General features: G+C 36.5%; 2 protein-coding genes across 3 annotated transcripts in view; one reads left to right on the forward strand and one right to left on the reverse strand.

Moving 5' to 3' along the window:
• LOC139145534 (GATOR1 complex protein DEPDC5-like) overlaps positions 1-15,668 on the reverse strand; it is a 40,439-nt gene extending 24,771 nt beyond the window's left edge. The window contains exons 1-11 of one of the 2 annotated variants that reach the window (XM_070716762.1): positions 15,425-15,668; positions 15,060-15,147; positions 13,900-13,955; positions 13,328-13,497; positions 12,577-12,775; positions 4,715-4,843; positions 4,363-4,435; positions 3,743-3,849; positions 3,132-3,209; positions 1,797-1,931; positions 702-763 (exon numbers count right to left, since the gene is read on the reverse strand). In XM_070716762.1, coding sequence (XP_070572863.1) covers positions 702-763; positions 1,797-1,931; positions 3,132-3,209; positions 3,743-3,849; positions 4,363-4,435; positions 4,715-4,843; positions 12,577-12,775; positions 13,328-13,497; positions 13,900-13,955; positions 15,060-15,147; positions 15,425-15,479 — 1,152 coding nt within the window. In that variant the 5' untranslated portion in view covers positions 15,480-15,668. The remainder of the gene's footprint in view (positions 1-701; positions 764-1,796; positions 1,932-3,131; positions 3,210-3,742; positions 3,850-4,362; positions 4,436-4,714; positions 4,844-12,576; positions 12,776-13,327; positions 13,498-13,899; positions 13,956-15,059; positions 15,148-15,424) is intronic. The other variant, XM_070716763.1, reaches the window with a different exon arrangement.
• Positions 15,669-15,881: 213 nt separating this feature from the next.
• LOC139145536 (large ribosomal subunit protein uL16m-like) lies at positions 15,882-21,726 on the forward strand. The gene is given in 6 exon segments (XM_070716766.1): positions 15,882-16,042; positions 17,417-17,497; positions 17,803-17,951; positions 20,377-20,539; positions 21,235-21,289; positions 21,291-21,726. Coding segments are annotated over 6 exon segments (774 nt in total). The 5' UTR covers positions 15,882-15,954; the 3' UTR covers positions 21,529-21,726.
• The last annotated feature ends 672 nt before the right edge of the window (positions 21,727-22,398 follow it).

Genomic DNA, 22,398 nt, shown 5'->3' on the forward strand with positions numbered 1-22,398 from the left:
GCTGACATGCACGGTGTGTATGCTGTATGTATGATGGCAACAAAAAAAAATTTATTTCAACCACTAGTATACTCCTGCATTTAAAATGAAGGATCTAAAAAATGTATGAATACTGATAAACAGAGAATGTGCACGCAATTTCTTATCTGAAGAAAAACTGGAATGCAGAGCAAATAGGCCTGAGAAAGAATTTTTGATGAAAAAGCGAAGAAATTTAAAAGTCCCTGCAGAGATTTTTAAAAAATTTAAATCGCCAGATAACTTTAAATCATGGTAGCTATCTCAAGCTCATTCCACTGTTTGTACATACCGGTACTTGGAGCAAATGCCCAGTTCTACATGCTACCATGGTATAGTTATTATCTCTATGCTTCCTTTTTCCAATCTTTATTCACAATATCTTTGCAATATTTAGAGATTATTTCAATTGCTCCTAGGACATTTCAAAAACAATTCCACAAAAATACAAAAGCCAGGAGGCGGGGCGGTCTGGTTATGGGTAAATAATATGGGAATTAATAAAATAAAAGTTACCCAAATATTCTTGCTGTGTATTTTGCGGTACTTCTTTGCATTCATTCAGTCCATTTTTTATAATTTTTCCTTAACTTTATTTTTCAAATACAAGATTAAGATATCGACTGATTTTGGTTAACATGATCTGGGTCAAAGTGGCAATGAGTTTACGCAAGAATACATACTTTAAAGAGAGGTGCTGCGTGCAATGGTTGTTCCGCCATACAGACAAGATCACTACCAATACCTGTACACAAAGGAAAAGAAGTACATTAGTTAGCACGCAATGTCGGTGGCCTTGGATTTGTAACAGATGTCATACAATGCACATCTGGGACAAATATTCAGGCCCTCAAATTTATACAAAGCTTTTCTTATTTATGTTTGTGAGTATTCACTTTGAAGCCTATGGAATGAATGAAGTTTTCACAATCTTATTTTTGTGAAAATTGAATATTTAACTTTTGAAAATGGAGTTACAATTACAACATAGGGTACGGCATATATACCGGGTATATTGCATTTTAAATATCAGTAATTTTTTTCAATTTTGATTCTCTAATCTGAAGTTAGCAAGGTACTGTCTGATTATTAGTCTTAATTATGAAAGGGAAGGGTCTACTGTATAGTTTGCTAGCGAAAGTTTGGCCACAGATTAAAACTTCCATCCAGAGATACTGTACCTCCGAACACATATTCCTGAATTCAAACAGACTGGAAGATTTGACAAAGGTGAACTGACAAAGGTGACGGATAAATGTCACAGACATGAATTTTATCAACAATGAATTTCTTTATATGCAGCAATGGCTGCTACTACACTGGTGATAAGCAGTTTTTATCAGCTTACATAGACCATTTGATGATTTTGATGATGATGATGATGATGATGATGATGATGATGAGCGGAATGTTTCTTCCAACGTAACACTGGTTTGATTAGACAGTATACACCCTTTTTGAATGATTTAGTGGTCATTCACACCTCTTTCTGATAGCTACAGTACAGTATGATGTTCACAGTGGTTTGATTGAACAGTATACACCCTTCTTCGTTGATTCATTGTTCATGCACACCTCTTGGTAATAGTTTGAACCACTCTACCTACAGTATGCTGTTCATGTACATGTAGTTCCTGTGTCCATCACGGAGGACAAATGCCGTATTCAGATCTGACATGAATGAATTTACTGTACATCCAACTCTTGACATCTAAGTTATCTGCAAGATTGAAGAAATGCTATCATGACAATGAATATTGTCCCTGCATGCAACTCACCATTGTCAATCATTCTTTGTTTTGTAATATTGCACAGTTCTCTGTCCACATCAAACACTCCAGCACCTGGGGTGATAACGATAGCCATCTGTCCAGTCCGGTCAAAGTTTCGGTTGATGAAATGCTTGTCAAATACTAAGAGAAACAATAGCCAGCAAAAAAGATATGCAGTTGTTAGATTATGCATTGATACATATGCTACCATCAACTGTGAACACTAGTATGCAATTCACCAACACTGACTAGCAAACTACTTGATGAAGAGAGTACAACAATATTTTCATTTGACTCAGATGTAGACACATTATGCAAGTAAACTTTTTTACCATTTAGGAGAAAATATTGCCCAACAGCTATAATATTTCTCTGATTCTTTTGCAAAGATGATACCAGATATTTCTGTATGCAAGTCAACGGGGTATGCCTACTCTGTGAAACTGATTGTCACAAGAGTGTCAGCAGATAAACATATGTCACAGGACATACCACATGTAAATTGTTGCCATGTGCAAAACATCATACCCCCTTCTGTATGGTAGTAATGGGACTTAAAGGTAGATTGGCACTACAATGAAGTCTAGCTAGTTATGCAGACTCAGGGCTCAAAATCAAGCTTTTTATTTGGTAGTCCCACTGGACAACCATTTCCGAATTTGCAGTCCCAAAAAGACATCTGGTAGTCCATTTCTACCCAAAACATACAGCTAACTTTTATAAATCGTATGATTACTATTTCTGAAAATCTTACAAACAAATGAATATCATACTCTAACATCAGGTACTTTAATTTTCATGTAGTCTGCCAAACAACACAGTGACAATGGACGAAAACACTTTCAAGTAGAAATGATGAATAAAATGTACCAAAATGTACCAAAAACAATCAATTTTCTTTTTAAGTAGGCCAATCAAACAGTGTATGAACACGAGGCAAGAAGAAACAACATACTCCATATCCTCACTTTTTGTATCATCCTGAGTGGCTAAAGAAGATATAGTATGGAAAAATTATCACTGATAATAAATTGATCATTATTCTTAAAATTTCACCAGGTTTAGACGTGATGACTGACTGTTGTTTGAAAAAGTTTGCTAGCCAACTAAGGGCCAACACACTCTATTCAGCTATACACTGCGGTTTTATTCCATGACACATGTGAATAAGTGGTAGTCCCATACGAAAACCGTTTCAAGAAAAACGTGGTCCGTTGTACTGGTACCAGGGACGACTGTCAATTTGGAGCCCTGAGGCTCTCACTTGAGATGTACACAGTTATTTTAATGCAGATACACTGTGCATGTTCAAGAGAGAGTAGAATGTTACACATTACATACCATTCAGAGACAGGTTGATGGCTTCAAGGAAGTTGCCTTGTACAGAGGTTGAGTTGTAACATCGGGGACACGGCTCACCTACAGAATATCAACCACAATAAAAAACTGCCATCAGAGCACAGAATCATTGTGTATTTTTACGATGCCCTTAGCATAAGTACAGTCATCGCTACACTCTGTTCACCTCCAGGTAAGTTTGAAATACCGTTTACAACACTGTCTTATAAAATTTAAACACAGACCTTTGAGCTCACTCCACTGTCTATGCAGGTTTGTACATGAAATGCAACATTGTTCAATACATTTGTTTTGACTCTCTCTCACCATTTCAATCTAAAATCACTACCGGTACATCTATTTGAAGAGAGTGCTCTGGTAATTGGTAGATTCTGATGTTCAGCTTTGAGGAGATATTCAAATATTGCAATGCTTAAGCAATTGACTGAGGACAGGCAGAAAAGCCAAAGGATATTTTCAGTAATATTTCTGGGTGATCAGTAACTTTGTTTGAGTGGTGCAATGCAAGTTAGATAACAGGTAGATATCTTCAGAGTCAAGGTTAATTTCACTGATATGAAAGAAGAGAAATTTAGAAACATCATTATTCTCACCGTCAACTTCAGTTCTTAGAACCTTGGATGGGTATTCATTGAATACTTTCTTGAGAGTCACCAGAAATGGTCTCCAGTCATCTCTCCTTTCTGCTATGGCAACAATTCTGACAGAGCCAACAGATACAAATTGGATAAGATACTTAAGTGTCACTGTGTTTATAAAATTTGGAGATCAATCTGCTACCTTGAATGATTTTATCATAAAGTGTTTCATGTTCTTGTTTGTATAATAGCAGCCTTGAAAGAGAAAGACTGAAACTTTCACGCAAACTTTCCTTAAGCGAACTCTAATTCTTAATTCTTTCATAACCAAGAACAAAAACGGGGCTCATCATGTAAAAGTTGGGAGCATTTGGAATTCATAATGCTGCTATACCCTGTGCTGACTCCATGGGCGAACTCTAAATTTTTGATTTTCCTGAAATCAAGACAGGTCTGTAACCTTCAAAACAAGTCTACACAAGCATTGGGCAAGCAAAATAATGTAAAAATGTTAGTCTAAATATCTGTCCCTTTGGTGCATTGTGTCTTAAGATGAGTCAGAAAGGTAGTGTTACATGAACAACTTCCATGTGGTTAATATGGATACCGAATGCAGTTTTCAGATTTGCACTGACCTGTAAAAATCTTCATAGTATCTTCCCCTGTAGTCTTTCCTCAGACAGTCCCTAGCAGACAATGGAAACTCCTCTGTAAAGCAAAATTATCAGGGTTAGGCTACCATGCTAAGAGGTGCAGTGTGATCTATTAGGTGGTGACACTAACTTGTACTTGCTGTAGTAATTCTATGACTGAAATCTGATTTGATGATGAACAAAAACTTGAATAATATATGCATTCTACCATCCAATCATAGTTCGTGTTTGTTAATCCAGAAACAATCAAATTTCCTTTTTTCTTGCCTTCATCAATACAGTTGAATCTACATGCATGATTTTTTCAATTGTTCAACATAGAGACTTCTCTCACCTATTGACTTGGCACGGTAAAATGTTCTTGAGAACAGTACAATGGTGATGTCATGATAGTTGTTGCCTTCTTTCCACCGTGTGAACAGCTCTGTCAGGAACTCTATGGCTTTCTCAAGGTGTAAATCACCTGAAAAATGAAAATAGTTTGTAAATCAACCTATAGGTTTGTAGTTTATTTTTGCTACAATTGATCGCTGAACATGGTTTTGTTCTTTTGTTAGAATATAAAAGAATGGAAGATATGCTGTTTTTTGCCAAATTTAACAAATCTTCAAACCTGTTTGATACACATGTAAACTTTTTTGGTCATTTTCTATTCAGTGACATTGTGCAAATGGCTGTAAGGTCTATTCTGTCAATGAACTCTGCTACTTGACAGGAAGAAGAGTTGTGGCAGTCTATGACAAAATTTGTGCATGGAAATTTAAGTTTGGAATTGGAACAGACTGTGAGTGATGATGAGATAAGCTCTATCCACCAGCAATCTATTTCAACAAAAAAAGATCTGTTGTTATTGAATAGTCCGAGACCAAGGATTACAATTGTGATTTGTTCACAGGATTACAATTGTTTTTGATCTAACTATTAAGAAATCATCTGGATTCTTACAACATAGAATGTATGCAGGACTGCCAAGGTAGCCTGCAAAGCAGCCATTAAGGTGCGGAATTGTGTTTTATCGTTTTTAGAAAGTTTAGCTTGAAGTTTAGAAAGCTAATTTAGATTTGTCTACATCTACATCTAAATTTTCTAAATTAGCTGAAAGTTTAGAAAGCTAATTTTGATTTGTCTACATCTACATCTAAATGTACTAAATTAGCCCAACTATCCGATATTTAGCCGAGCTAAAAAACATTCTAAACTTTCTACATTAGCACACATGCAGCTGGAGTTTAGATCGGACCTCCCCAGCCAAACTTTTACTCGATGATATAGCCGATATTTAGCCGATCTAAGTATCGTGCTAAACTTTCTAAATTAGCCCATATATAGCTAGAGTAATATCTGCTTTCTGGCAGACCAAGAAAAAAATTTGGGGTGATATATTCGATATTTAGCGCGATAATTATCGTTCTAAACTTTATAAATTTGATGCTATTTAGCTTTGGCTTTCTGTCAGACCAAGAAAAAAATTTGGGTGATATATCCGATACTTAGCGCGATAATTATCGTTCTAATCTTTATAAATTTGATGAAATTTAGCTCGGGCTTTCTGGCAGACCAAGAAAAAAAAATTAGGATGATATATCCGATATTTAGCGCGATAATTATCGTTCTAAAACTTTATAAATTAGATGCTATTTAGCTCGGGTTTTCTGGCCGACCAAGAAAAAAATTTGGGGGTGATATATCCGATATTTAGCGCGATAATTATCCTTCTAAACTTTATAAATTTGATGCTATTTAGCTCGGGCTTTGTGGCAGACCAAGAAAAAAAAATTGGGTGATATATCCGATATTTAGCGCGATAATTATCGTTCTAAACTTTATAAATTTGATGCTATTTAGCTGGGGCTTTCTAGCACACCAAGAAAAAAATTTTGGGGTGATATATCCGATATTTAGCGCGATAATTTTCGTTCTAAACTTTATAGATTTGATGCTTTTTAGCTCGGGCTTTGTGGCAGACCAAGAAGCACGCGGCTGGGAGGTGGCAGCCTGGACGGCGACACGTTTGATAAGGCTATTAACATTAACATAATCCGCACAAATGGACGCGATCGTCGTGGAACTAAGATTATCTCAACACACCTTGGTCATTTGAAATGTAGCAGTATGGTTACATTTATTTACATCCGTCTCCACTCCGCGTATCTGGTTTATTTGTCATAAACACTAGCGGTGGCTATTTGACAGTCTTTGTTTTTGACGCGCAAATAAAATTCACAATTTTTCGTCAGCTTACTCACTGTCACATTTCTCTGGACCTTCTTAGTGACATTCAACTTCTGGCCTACGTGTGCACTGGATGACGTCGCATTTGCATCCTCAACTTCTGGCCTATTCCAATTGTCAATTATATACGAGGTACTATTCAGTGAGGTCGATAGGACAAGTCACTTTTGAACTTTAAATTTTTAAACATACCTCTTGGGGAAACAAATAGTACTTTCCTGGTTCTACAAGACTGCTCCTACAAGCTCAAACCTTTACTCTAAACACGTGGGAAAAAACAGATAACAACAGAAATGATGTAACGACGTTCAGTCCGATATATTTTTGAAAAAAATGTTTTCACTTAGGGCCTGACTTTCTAAACTACAGCTAATTTCTAAATCTTCAACGCTATTTTGAAAGCGATAATTATCTTTTTTGATCCTATCACGGTCCCTGATCCTATATATCCTTGGAAAACGTTTTTCACCCAAGGCTCGACTTTCGAAATTACTACATCTTACTGTAAGCACTTGCCGCGGCTCACGCGCACCTTGGAGGTGGCAGATTGGCCGGCAACACGTTTGATAAGGCTATTAGCGTTAATTTGCACTGTTTAATCTGCACCAAATGGACGCGATCGTCCTGGAAATAAGATTATCTCAACACACCTTGGTCATTTGAAATGTGGCAGTATGGTTACATTTATTTATATTCGTCTTCACTTTGCATATCTGGTTTGTTTGTCACGGACACCAGCGGTAACTATTTGACAGTCTTTGTTTTAGACGCGCAAAAAAAAAATTGACAATTTTTCTTCAACAAGATTGTTTCAATGCTTACATACTTACTGCCACTGTTCTCTACTTCCCGACATTCAACTTCTTGCCAGTTGCAATGATCAATCATATAGGAGGTACTATTTACGGAAGTCTGGGGAAAAAGTAACATCGAGCTTTGGATTCTAAGACTTTCCTCTTATAAATTAACAACGTCAAGCCCATTCCAACTTCTGGCCTATTCAAATTGTCAATTATATACGAGGTACTATTCAATGAGATCTATGGGACAAGTCACTTTTTAGCTTTGAATTTTCAAACATACCTCTTGGGGAAACAAATAGTACTTTCCTGGTTCTACAAGACTGCTCCTACAAGCTCAAATGTTTTTTCGATCAGTCAGAGCCCTATCTAAATAGCGGCAAATTTATAAACTTTAGAACGATAATTAGACGCGCTAACTATCGGATACATCACCCCCCCTCCCAAATTTTTTCTAGGCCCGCCATAAAGCACGAGCTAAACAGCAGCAAATATATAAAGTTTAGAACGATAATTATCGCGCTAAATATCGGATATATCACCCCAAAACTTTTTTACTTGGTCTGCCATAAAGCCCGAGCTAAATAGCGGCAAATTTATAAAGTTTAGAACGATAATTATCGCGCTAAATATCGGATATATCACCCCCAAATTTTTTTTCTTGGTCGGCCAGAAAGCCCGAGCTAAACAGCATCAAATTTATAAAGTTTAGACGATAATTATCGCGCTAATTAACGTTTTTCACCCAAGGTTCGACTTTCGAAATTACTACATCTTACTGTGAGCACTTGCCGCCCTGGAAGATATCCTATAATGCATTGCTGTAAGGCCAACGCCTCAACCGGAAATAGGCTCATTTGGCGTCAAGACACCAAAGCGAGCAGATCGACTTCGCTCATCCAATCTTGCCGCATATGGCAAGCAATTGCGATAATGATGAATGCCTTATTTCCAAAATTAGTAAATAACATGCTTTATCCATCCCCACTTTAGTGAGACACGTTCCCTAGTAAGTAAATGACAATGGGGCCGTGGTACCCAAGGCCTCCTACAAGTATCAGGTTGTTGTAGCGAATTCGAAGCAAGCAGCTTTTCTCAAAGAAACAAGTTGCGTGCTTCTTGGTCTGCCACAAAGCCCGAGCTAAAAAGCATCAAATTTATAAAGTTTAGAATGATAATTATCGCGCTAAATAACGGATATATCACCCCAAATTTTTTTTTCTTGGTCAGCCAGAAAACCCCAGCTAAATAGCATCAAATTTATAAAGTTTAGAACGATAATTATCGCGCTAAATATCGGATATATCACCCCAATTTTTTTTTTCTTGGTCGGCCAGAAAACCCCAGCTAAATAGCATCAAATTTATAAAGTTTAGAAGGATAATTATCGCGCTAAATATCGGATATATCACCCCAACATTTTTTTCTTGGTCTGCCAGAAAACCCCAGATAAATAGCATCAAATTTATAAAGTTTAGAACGATAATTATCGCGCTAAATATCGGATATATCACCCCAATTTTTTTTTTCTTGGTCGGCCAGAAAACCCCAGCTAAATAGCATCAAATTTATAAAGTTTAGAAAGATAATTATCGCGCTTAATATCGGATATATCACCCCAACATTTTTTTCTTGGTCGGCCAGAAAACCCCAGCTAAATAGCATCAAATTTATAAAGTTTAGAACGATAATTATCGCCCTAAATATCGGATATATCACCCCAATTTTTTTTTCTCGGTCGGCCGGAAAGCCCCAGCTAAATAGCATCAAATTTATAAAGTTTAGAATGAAAACCCCAGCTAAATAGCATCAAATTTATAAAGTTTAGAACGATAATTATCGCCATAAATATCGGATATATCACCCCAATTTTTTTTTCTCGGTCGGCCGGAAAGCCCCAGCTAAATAGCATCAAATTTATAAAGTTTAGAATGAAAATTATCGCGCTAAATATCGGATATATCACCCCATTTTTTTTTCTTCGTCAGCCAGAAAGCCCCGGTAAATAGCATCAAATTTATAAAGTTTAGAACAATAATTATCGCGCTAAATATCGGATATATCACGCCAAATTTTTTTTCTTCGTCGGCCAGAAAGCCCCAGCTAAATAGCATCAAATTTATAAAGTTTAGAACGATAATTATCGCGCTAAATATCGGATATATCACGCCAAATTTTTTTTCTTGGTCGGCCAGAAAACCCCAGCTAAATAGCATCAAATTTATAAAGTTTAGAAAGATAATTATAGCGCTAAATATCGGATATATCACCCCAATTTTTTTTCTTGGTCGGCCAGAAAACCCCAGCTAAATAGCATCAAATTTATAAAGTTTAGAACGATAATTATCGCGCTAAATATCGGATATATCACCCCAATTTTTTTTTTCTTGGTCGGCCAGAAAACCCAAGCTAAATAGCATCAAATTTATAAAGTTTAGAACGATAATTATCGCGCTAAATATCGGATATATCACGCCAAATTTTTTTTCTTGGTCGGCCAGAAAACCCCAGCTAAATAGCATCAAATTTATAAAGTTTAGAAAGATAATTATAGCGCTAAATATCGGATATATCACCCCAATTTTTTTTCTTGGTCGGCCAGAAAACCCCAGCTAAATAGCATCAAATTTATAAAGTTTAGAACGATAATTATCGCGCTAAATATCGGATATATCACCCCAATTTTTTTTTTCTTGGTCGGCCAGAAAACCCAAGCTAAATAGCATCAAATTTATAAAGTTTAGAAAGATAATTATCGCGCTAAATATCGGATATATCACCCCAACATTTTTTTCTTGGTCGGCCAGAAAACCCCAGCTAAATAGCATCAAATTTATAAAGTTTAGAACGATAATTATCGCCCTAAATATCGGATATATCACCCCAATTTTTTTTTCACGGTCGGCCAGAAAACCCCAGCTAAATAGCATCAAATTTATAAAGTTTAGAATGAAAATTATCGCGCAAAATATCGGATATATCACCCCAATTTTTTTTTTCTTCGTCGGCCAGAAAGCCCGGTAAATAGCATCAAATTTATAAAGTTTAGAACGATAATTATCGCGCTAAATATCGGATATATCACGCCAAATTTTTTTTCTTCGTCGGCCAGAAAGCCCCAGCTAAATAGCATCAAATTTATAAAGTTTAGAACGATAATTATCGCGCTAAATATCGGATATATCACCCCAACATTTTTTTTCTTGGTCGGCCAGAAAACCCATGCTACATAGCATCAAACTTATAAAGTTTAGAAAAATAATTATCGCGCTAAATATCGGATATATCACCCCAATTTTTTATTCTTCGTCGGCCAGAAAACCCCAGCTAAATAGCATCAAATTTATAAAGTTTAGAACGATAATTATCGCGCTAAATATCGGATATATCACCCCAATTTTTTTTTCTTGGTCGGCCAGAAAACCCCAGCTAAATAGCATCAAATTTATAAAGTTTAGAAAGATAATTATCGCCCTAAATATCGGATATATCACCCCAACATTTTTTTCTTGGTCGGCCAGAAAACCCCAGCTAAATAGCATCAAATTTATAAAGTTTAGAACGATAATTATCGCCCTAAATATCGGATATATCACCCCAATTTTTTTTTCTCGGTCGGCCGGAAAGCCCCAGCTAAATAGCATCAAATTTATAAAGTTTAGAATGAAAAATATCGCGCTAAATATTGGATATATCACCCCAATTTTTTTTTTCTTTGTCGGCCAGAAAGCCCCGGTAAATAGCATCAAATTTATAAAGTTTAGAACTATAATTATCGCGCTAAATATCGGATATATCACCCAATTTTTTTCTTAGTCGGCCAGAAAGCCCCAGCTACATAGCATCAAATTTATAAAATTTAGAACGATAATTATCGCTAAATATCGGATATATCACCCCAAAATTATTTTTTCTTGGTCGGCCGGAAAACCCATGCTAAAGAGCATCAAATTTATAAAGTTTAGAACGATAATTATCGCGCTAAATATCGGATATATCACCCTAATTTTTTTATTCTTCGTCGGCCAGAAAACCCCAGCTAAATAGCATCAAATTTATAAAGTTTAGAACGATAATTATCGCGCTAAATATCGGATATATCACCCCAATTTTTTTTTTCGTCGGCCAGAAAGTCCAAGATAAATAGCATCAAATTTATAAAGTTTAGAACGATAATTATCACGCTAAATATCGGCTATATCACCCCAAAATTTTTTTTCTTGGTCGGCCAGAAAGCCCGAGCTAAATAGCATCAAATTTATATAGTTTAGAATGATAATTATCGCGCTAAATATCGGATATATCACCCCAACATTTTTTACTTGGTCGGCCAGAAAACCCCAGCTAAACAGCATCAAATTTATAAAGTTTAGAAAAATAATTATCACGCTAAATATCGGATATATCACCCCAAATTTTTTTTTTCTTCGTCGGCCAGAAAGCCCCAGCTAAATAGCATCAAATTTATAAAGTTTAGAACGATAATTATCGCGCTAAATATCGGATATATCACCCCAACATTTTTTTTCTTGGTCGGCCAGAAAACCCATGCTACATAGCATCAAATTTATAAAGTTTAGAACGATAATTATCGCCCTAAATATCGGATATATCACCCCAATTTTTTTTTCTCGGTCGGCCGGAAAGCCCCAGCTAAATAGCATCAAATTTATAAAGTTTAGAAGGAAAATTATCTCGCTAAATATCGGATATATCACCCCAATTTTTTTTTCTTCGTCGGCCAGAAAGCCCCGGTAAATAGCATCAAATTTATAAAGTTTAGAACGATAATTATCGCGCTAAATATCGGATATATCACGCCAAAGTTTTTTTTTCTTCGTCGGCCAGAAAGCCTTAGCTAAATAGCGGCAAATTTATAAAGTTTAGAACGATAGTTTGGTAGTTGTTTAGCTGTGTTTAGCCACTTTAGCTAAATTAGCTCCCATAGTCAATACATGGAGTTTAGAAACGCATCAGTGTAAAAGACACAATTCCGCACCTTACTCAAAGCAGCCAACTTGACTTTGCTAGTGGCCTGGGAACTACCAAGTACAAAATGGACTTGCTCACCACAAATATATAATGTACCTTGAAGGTAAAGTTCTCCAATCTCTGCACCCAATGTAACCATTTTTTGGAAACTAATGTCATCACTATATCTTACCATAGACATCAAATTCCCACATCTCACTGCTCATTTGTAGGAAGAGATATATCATAGCTGTTGAGGATCTGAACACTACTTTAGTGTCGGCTGAGATGACTCCACAGGTCACTTTTTCTCCTTTGGCCCACAGTTCACTGATCTGGGCTCGCACTCCAGAAAACTCAACCTTTCGGGTTATGTAGGCACAAGAGTCAATCTGAGAAAAAAACACAATGCAAGCTTATAAGAAGTTTTGATGTAAGGAAACTCAGGCTGGTAATCAAATTTATTAAATGCTACTTACACATTTGATATATGTTACCATTGTCAACTCACTCTGTTACAGCAACTTTCCTCCATAAAGAAACCTGGACATATCACATCTTGCATAACAAAGATTCTGTATTTGTTGTAGTACACGGCACATGGCAAACGAATTGCTGCAACCTAATCATTTACGGTACTGTTGATTTTTGCATGTAAATGCATGATCACACTTCAAACTCTGACCACAACTTTAAAAACTTCAATCATGATGATTCATTCTTGTCTATAACTTTCATACATGTACATGGTTGGATGTGACTTCACTTCAAATACGTAAAGCTAATGGGATGACAGTAGGGAAAAATCTACTAAAAACCTGATTTCCGGCATATGACTCAATGTCTAAGAACCAGCTTATCGTGATGTACAGAATAAAGACAAAAATTTTTCACAGCATTGTGTAGATGACATTATACTGCGCATACATCATTACCCAACTCACCAGACTAGTTTTTAGCCTCCACATGTCACTCCTACTTATGTATTGATCTTTAAAGGTCAACTCCAAGAGGTCAAGGGTCACAGTCTCAGGATTGACGATGTTCACGATAACATTTTGATAAGTGCGCAGGTTGAAGGCAGAGGCTATGCTCTGATCTACACTGACACTTTCTGAATAAAATGGATAAACAATTTAAATACTTAAAAATAGTAAGTTAGATGGCACTGAGCTTTGAGCAGTGGCTGGAGTATGGTTATAGCCTTATCAAATTACTACCCGATCCACAATGGCTTGTGAAATCAGTGAAGCCTAGCAAGGTATCCCTTTCTGGTACTTTGGACCCAATGCTACAAATTCTTAATGGCTTCATTTATCAAATTTAAATGATGACACTCACAGGGAGATTTTAATCACACTGTATTGTGCCATCACAAAATCATTAAATTGACTGATATTCATGCAATCCCACCCTGCAAGGCCAAGATAAATTTTAAGTGGTTTATCTGTAGCTTTGCAATAACGTTGGAAGAGTAGCATCCACACACTCACAGGGAACACTTCTGAAGTCTTACCTTTAGTGGATGACTGTTTGCTTTCTTTCAGAGACTTGACCTGTAGCAGCAGGCGACTGAAAAGAGACAAAGATAAGCCGTCAAAAGATTTTGCGCGAAGATTGTTGGAAATTCAAAAAGTTCTAAAATATGAAATTGCTGAAAGTTTGTTCCAATTATCAGTGGCTTCAAGCGGGGCAAATACTAGCGGCTGCCATGGAAAACAAACCTTCAAAATTAAAGGGAGTTCAAAAGAAAAAAAAAGTGCCTATGGTATTATTTGGAGTGAAAACTTTCCTTTGCTATCATACCCTATTATTGTACTATAAATTCTTAATGTTAAATGGAAATATGTATTTTAGCTGTTATGTATAAGCTTTCACTGAAAAGCTGAGGTTAAACCATTTCACAAGCATGCCACAACTAACTGTTATCAAATTAATGGCGATTGCAGACCTGTTTACCTGTTACCTGTTTAAAAGGTAAGAACATGTTGAATATATACACATGGTCTGACACCGTAAGTCCCATCCCTGAGTGTGAGTGTACAATAAATGTTAGCCCAGCTGCTTGCTGCAAGCAATTTTCCATGGTGCCAGTCAGTCTCCATGCAGTTGAAGTTACTAATGTTCCAGTTGTTTAACTTGTTCACCCCCAAATTACCTGTAAACAGGTCCACATTCACCATGAACAACAATACATGCAGATTTGAGCCAAACCATGATGGAGAAATGATTACACAGCAAGCTGTAGTAATTTCTATTGTAGCATGAAGATAGGGGGCATAAATATGGCAATACACTCTGTAAAGAAGCTAATTTTACTATAAGCTAACGTTACTTCTTGTAGGCAAATACAAACAAACTGTTCCATTTTGCTGGAGGAAGGGAAAAAAAGTGATGGGAGACAGTGAAGGGGAAAGATTACAAATAAATTTTTCATGGGATATTTACTTTGTCCCTGACTTGTTACCCGGTTGTCTTCAGAGAAAGTATTAAGTTTGCACAATCGAAAGCATTTTTGAGAAGTATGACATCAACAATTAAAATACAACAGGTAAGCTGAAGACACATGTGTGTGGTACATTATTCAAATTTCTACCAACAACTTTCCCTCTCACACAAAAATACACCAGTCTTCAAAGAAAAATCCAAAATTCTCTATCTATCTGTGTCACTGACCTGTCATCACTGTCTGGATGATATATTTCAACGATGTCCCCTACCCTGGCATGGGGGAATTCCTTGGGATTTAATATTAGTTCATCCTCTGTAACATAAATAAGTGCATGTTGTGAATGTACTATAACCACAACTTCATGTCAGACTCAATTTGTTTTGGGTATTGAACTTGGAATAATTACTTTAACTGTACATTATTTACAGAAAAAATGGCATAAATAAATGAATTCATCATAAAATAAGACTAAAACAGCATACAAATAATGACTTAACGAATGTAATTACTAAGACAGATACCTTGTTCGCTAACAATATGATACATATGATAATAACGGTGACGTATATTATTAAAACAGTCAACTTACCACTGAACGTTTTCTGGTGAACCAGAAGTTTAACTTGCTTTTGGTTAGAATTCATTTTCAAGGTGGCTGGAATCTGCAATTTTATGCTCAAAATGATGCCACATATGGCTCGCGTTCACCCGTAAAGTGTCATTGTACAGATGGTTTGCTAAATAGATATCAACACTACCGGCGGTACAATCTTACGTTTCAGCCCAGCACAGAAATAATATTGTCTGCTGCTCCACTTCCGGTTCAAGCTTTTTGTCGTAACTATCTATTTTGAGACTGTAGGTTCGAAAATGCAGTGTAAGTGTCGAAAGCAACATAATTTTAATTTATTTTACTCCCTCAAGTATTCTACTTCTAAAATCAGTAAAGATATACTAGTTATGCTATAATCTTTCTCAAATGTATATATTATCGCTATGACCCTGCAATAATTTTCGAACGAACAAGCTCGAAAGTTCACGTTGAGTTCGAGGAACCCCCCTCGGCATGCATGGCGGCCTCGTGATTTATGTTATGACTTACAGAATAATAACGTAAAAATGCTGCGAAGAGTGAAGCCGTTGGTCGCTTTACGGCTAGGACTACTCCAGGCCGAAACGAGCACTCAACAAGCGACGACACTGACAGGTAAGATGATGTTATGGATCGGAATTTCACCCTCATAATGTATGCTTGGGGCTCGGACATGATCTTGCCGATTGACATGGTTATGTGTTCCCCTTCTGTTGTACCTGGGCCCGTGCGGGAATGGCAAGCTTGAAGACGCATGCATTCTGCCGTGTGCGCGCAGATGTCTACTTTACATGGCCGTCGTGTCGAAATTATTTCAATCATCGAAAATACACATAACACAGGGCGTAATATCATGTACAAAACTTGGCAATATTCACCTCTCACCACCATTCCCATGTAAATCATTCTGTGTGCTGCGTCATGATCCGTTACTCTAGCCCACACACAGTACCTCGGCTGTCATAGGATCATGGGGTAGCGACATTGATAGTACGGCCCGTTGAACAGTGTCAGTGTCCTTTTTAAGGTGTGAATCGTTTGTTTGTTCTTATCACCGAGTGTCACAGACACAGCCGCGTTTCCAGACCGGTGGACCATGGATGTAAAAAATAGATTTTTTACATCCATGGATGGACAAAGGGATTGTGTCTAGCCACAGTCCCTTATCCATAGAGGGACTGTGGACTGTGCTGTTGCTCTGCTTTGGTAGTGTTCCGTTGCCAGTGACGTGAGTGTTGGGGTATTGCCCAATGCAACACAGCTAAGTGACTAGATCGCGGCAATAATTCCTAACAGTTACATTTTATGCAAGGTTTGAGTTGTCGCTGGGGCACACCTACAGTGCAGAGCATAGAATAGACTATAGCAATTCCCAAATTTGAAATCATTTCATTTTGGAAAATACAAGTTTCCTGTTCTACTCCCCAAATCATAATGAAATTCCTAGTGTCCAGCTTGTCTAAACAGCCTGTGCAGCTGTAATGTTAATGTTTACTGTTGAATTTTAGTCCAGACTGGAATTCATTTGTCAACATAACATTGCATACACTAGCAGTACACAGTCTATTTTGTGTTGAAATACGGTTTGTATTTCAACATTATTTAGCATGGGAGAAGGAGAAAAAAATGTGCCTGCTTTCTGAAACCGATATAATGAAAATATAATCAAAAGTTACAGCTTTGCTCCATTTAATAGTTGGCTCTGATGACACAATAATTGTCATATTTTTATTTAAGGCATGAAACTTGGTCACTCCACCAGAAATTTGCCAATTATCTGCAGCGTCATTGCAAGAATATTATAGGTGTACGCCAATAGCTTGTTGTTTAACCTCAATTATATAAGATTATATACTTTCAGGTGACATTGATAACGACATTGCCAAAAACTGTAGTTGAATGATAGCAATGGTGACAACAATAACACGATGGTTCTTAGAAATTGAAACATTTTTAACTGTGTGAATCAATCTTACATTTTATTAAAAGGAAGAAAATGTCAAGTGTACTACCCACTTGTAACTCAAGTGATGAACTTCAAGACACCAGAGATTCCACATGATTTTGACCGTAAGCAATATACATTACCATATGACATTGTCATTCAATAAATTTGCTTTGAGTAGTCTGCTATTGTACATACCCAACTGGGAAGATTAGCGTGAACCTCAGATGAACAGAAGTTTAGGATAATCCAAGAGAAAGAATGATATCTTTACCAAGTACTTGTACTTTTTGATTTAAAATCATATTTTCCTGTTGCCATACATGTAGATGTTCAATATTAATTTGTAGCTGTGCCAGATCTGCCAAAGAAGTATTAGCATCACATTGTCGTACAGATGTATTTTTAGATATTTCCCCCTCTTGTACAGATATCGAGATGCCCGAGAAGCCAAAATTAAAGTTCTATGACAAGCAACCACAGAACATTAAGTTTGTCAAGGAACCGAAAAGACTGATGGACATCAGAGGACCAGAGCCCACAGAGAACTCGTTCATTCACAAACAATACGGTATTGTGGTAAGTACCAATGAACCTCTCCTGACCAGAGTGCCGTTATGCTGTTCTGCATCCATATAAAAAATAGTGACAATGTCACTGGTCGCTCCCATATAGTTATCAAAACAAGCTAAAATCAAGCTAAAAGATTTTTTTATCACAAATAGAAACAATTCCCCCAATAAATAAAAATTATACAAATTTCACCAGAATTTGATCAAATCTTACTGACGTCACCCGTAAAAACCTCTACACTAAGTTTCAACTCAATCGGACGTGTGGTTTCAGAGTTAAAAAAAATTTTTGATCAAAAATGAAAAAAATAGCCAAAAAATGCAAATATGCAAATTTCACCACGATTTGCCCAGATTTGAGAAAGGTCACTCCTATGCACTTCCATACCAAGTTTCAAATCAATTAGACTTGTGGTTTCAGAGAAGAAGATTTTTCGACCAAAAATGGGAGAAAATTACAAAAAAATTCATGAAAAATAGCAAGTCCAAGATACTGACCCAAGATGTGCACAATCATTTCAGGTCAGCCCAAAGTACTTACATGCTAATTTTTCATCTAATCTGCTCAGTGGCTATTGAGATTTTCAATAAAATGTAAACTTGTAAACATATATACATATGGCTATGGGAGCTAACAAACGACCCAATGGTCGACAGAGCTCTGCTGTGTTATGAAGAGAGCAACGTTTTGTGACATATGTAGTGATGAAGAAGGTTGAGATCTTTGATAGCTCATTTCAGGATGGCCTGACCTAAAATGGCAAAATTAGCTGCAAAAATACAAAATTGATGATTTCATCATAATTATGTATAAAAATGTATACCAAATATCAAAGCTATCACATGAGTAACTTTTGAGAAACAAATATTTTGACCAAAAACGGCAAAAACTGACCCAAAAATACAAAAATTGAAGATTTCATCAAATTTCACTATATCACACTAAGAGAACCCCCAGGAACCTGTATACCAAATATCAAAGGCATCAGACAAGTAGTTTTTGAGAAACACATTTTTTGACCAAAAATGGCAAAAATTGCACCAAAAATACAAAATTGCAGATTTCATCATATATTCTGTATATCATATTTAGTTTATCTGTAGGAACCTGTATACCAAATATCAAAGCTGTCAGACGAGCGGTTTTGATGAAATAAATTTTTGACCAAAAATGACAAAAAAATTCCTTAAAATACAGATTGGCTTATTTCATTACAATTTGAACAAATCCAAGTTGGGCTATCCCTAGGGACCTGTATATTAAATATCAAAGCTGTCAGACGAGCGGTTTTGATGAAATAAATTTTTGACCAAAAATGACAAAAAAATTCCTTAAAAATACACATTTGCTTATTTCACCACAATTTGAACAAATCCACGTTGGGCTATACCTAGGGACCTGTATACCAAATATCAAAGCTGTCAGACGAGCGGTTTTGATGAAATAAATTTTTGACCAAAAATGACAAAAAAATTCCTTAAAAATACACATTTGCTTATTTCATCACAATTTGAACAAATCCAAGTTGGGCTATCCCTAGGGACCTGTATACCAAATATCAAAGCTGTCAGACAAGCGGTTTTGATGAAATAAATTTTTGACCAAAAATGACAAAAAAATTCCTTAAAAATACAGATTTGCATATTTCATCACAATTTGAACAAATCCAAGTTGGGTTATCCCTAGGGACCTGTATAGCAAATATCAAAGCTGTCTGACCAGCGGTTATGAAGAAGGAGATTTTTTACCAAAAACGCCTTTTTTGGCACTTATTTGCATATTTTTGGCAATGACAACTTCATTTGAACAAAATCTCATCTACAGCCCATCATCCATGTACACACCAAATATCAAGATGAAATGTGCAGAGGTTTTGGAGTTTTTGATGTTGACGGACAGACATACAGACATACAGACATACATACATACAGACATTTTCCTAGCCTATAAGAATAGCTTCCATTGCCATATATACATATGGCTATGGGAGCTAAAAAGGGAGCAAGCAATGATTGTCTGGTTTTAATGTCTAAAATTTCCACTCTCATGACAAGTTTTTTCCTGTTTATCTACTACGTTTTGGTACAACCCAATAGAGCAGTTCATGGTTGCAGGCTTGTTGCAAATCACAGCTGCACATGTGTGACATCAGACCCTGCTACAAACATTTTAGACCAATTTTGTCAGTGTTGCATATATGTCTGTAGTTGAAGCTTGGAGTTAGGGCTATCAATACATCTGTTCTAGTGTTAATCATAATATTGTCAGTCTCCTATTTAAGTTGCATAATTGTCATCCTAGTATGTGTAATTACCAAACCAGATCTAAATTTGTGTATGATTTTTGCATATTAATGATTTAACAATTACATCATTGGCTGTAAGAGTGGTCTTTTATTTCAAAAATGACCTTCCTCTTTGTATCTTCTCAGGCTCTAGGCGGTGGCTACCTTAGGTATGGACACATTGAAATGATGAGGTTGACTATCAACAGGAAGATGGATGCCAAGAAGACGTTTGCAGTGTGGCGTGTGGAGGCACCTTACAAGCCAATCACAAAGAAAGGTCAAGGTCATCGTATGGGAGGGGGCAAAGGTCAGGCTTCTGCATTTTTTCTAAAGACTTTATAGCTTTCTTTAGTAGTGATGTAATGTTTTTAACAGTAGTGATTGTAATTATATTTATTTAAGCAATAATGTACCCCTCATAGCCTATAATGGACGAATGAAAACGTTGCACGACATAATGTATGAGGCGAAGCTGAGTACATTATGCAGCGCAAAGTTTGCTTGAATCCATTATGGGCTGGGAGGGGGTGCATCATTGCTATTATTTTATAGTTTTGGCAATGCCAGTGAATTTTTAGATGTAGATAACATCTGGGGCCATAATGCTGGATAATTGAATACATTATCAGGAACAATCTGGGAGATGACATCACAAAAATTCGCTGGTATTTACAAGGCTAATATATAATAATTGTTTAGGATAGTCCTGCATAACATTGTAAACAATAAATGTCTCGCATACCAGGTAATATTCACCTTCAATGGAAATGAATATTGGACCAGTTTTAATGTCATTTTACTGTTATAATACTCCTTTGGTAGATTTCAGCTCAGGCAGTATACCGAAGGATTTCTCTATCAAGTGGAGTCTTCTTTTTCTGCAAATTATACACACATCTCATTGTTTCATTATTGCAGTATTTAGAAATTACACACATGCACATATTGAGTTGTCAATTCAGATACTGTGACACAGAAACTTTTCTCTCCTTTGGACTCCAGGAAACATTGACCACTATGTGACCCCGGTCAAGTCTGGACGTATCATCCTAGAGGTGGGGGCAACTACCCTTTGAACAAGTGCAGCACATTCTCCGTGAAGTGGCACACAAGCTGCCGTTCCCGGCCATGGCACTGACCCATGAGACACTGGAAGAGATGAAGGCATCCAATGAAAGGAAGGAAAAGGAAAACGCCAATCCATGGACTTTTGAAAGGATAGCCAAGAGGAATTATCTTGGCATTTCAAAGTATTTATCTCCATATGATTATTTGTGGTACGGCAAACACAGATAACAGTGACTGTCATAACCAACTGTAATGCTGTCTGTGAAGAGAATTTACGTGAAAAGAACATAAGTGACACTTGAATTTTTGCCCTGTAAAGTGATGGGTTGATTGTTTTATTTCTCACAGCAGAATAAAATTTAGCAACATAATGGTATGAATATAGGTTCCCTACAGGACACCAATGTTAATACTTCTTTGTTACGTACATCTATGCTCTACAGCTAGCCAAAACTAATTAAATAGTGTAAGCATTTGTCAAGCAAAACAACACGTAATATTGTTGGTTTTTTGCTGTAAGGGAATGAATAAACATCCAAGTGTATTTCTCAGTTGTCTCATTTTGTTTTTAGTGAATGGTTCAACCCCTTTCCCCAAGTCTGGTCAGCTATCTATTGACAACAACACACTCTTGCAGTTTGTCGAAAATGACCTGTACACAACAAACAGGCTTGGAAAATGGATAATTTTCTTGTCATTGAAAACAAAATAAAAGTTGCAAGGCAGCATGAAACTGATAAGAAAATATGAAATGGTAGTGAGCTAGCACATTTAGAGTCTGACAAGACTCTAAACTTCCAATCAGTATTATCAAAACAACTAAAATTTGTCCATGCTGCAAATTTCCCATGTCTGCTCAGAACCATCAACTTATTTCTACCACTGGTAAATGCGTATGTTGTATTCAGTAGAAATCATGCCCAGGCAGAGTTTGAACAACTACGGTTAGTATGTTGTAAACTTTAATTGAAGACTAATTATCAGTGACTTCAGGCTATGGTAATATGAGACATGTTTAACTTGTATTAAATTTGATAAATCTCACTGAATGTGAACCTACTTCTCATGTGCAGGAATCTGGTTAGGGTAAGTTTCTGG

Source organism: Ptychodera flava, chromosome 12, assembly GCF_041260155.1.
Source record: "Ptychodera flava strain L36383 chromosome 12, AS_Pfla_20210202, whole genome shotgun sequence".
NCBI lineage: Eukaryota > Metazoa > Hemichordata > Enteropneusta > Ptychoderidae > Ptychodera > Ptychodera flava.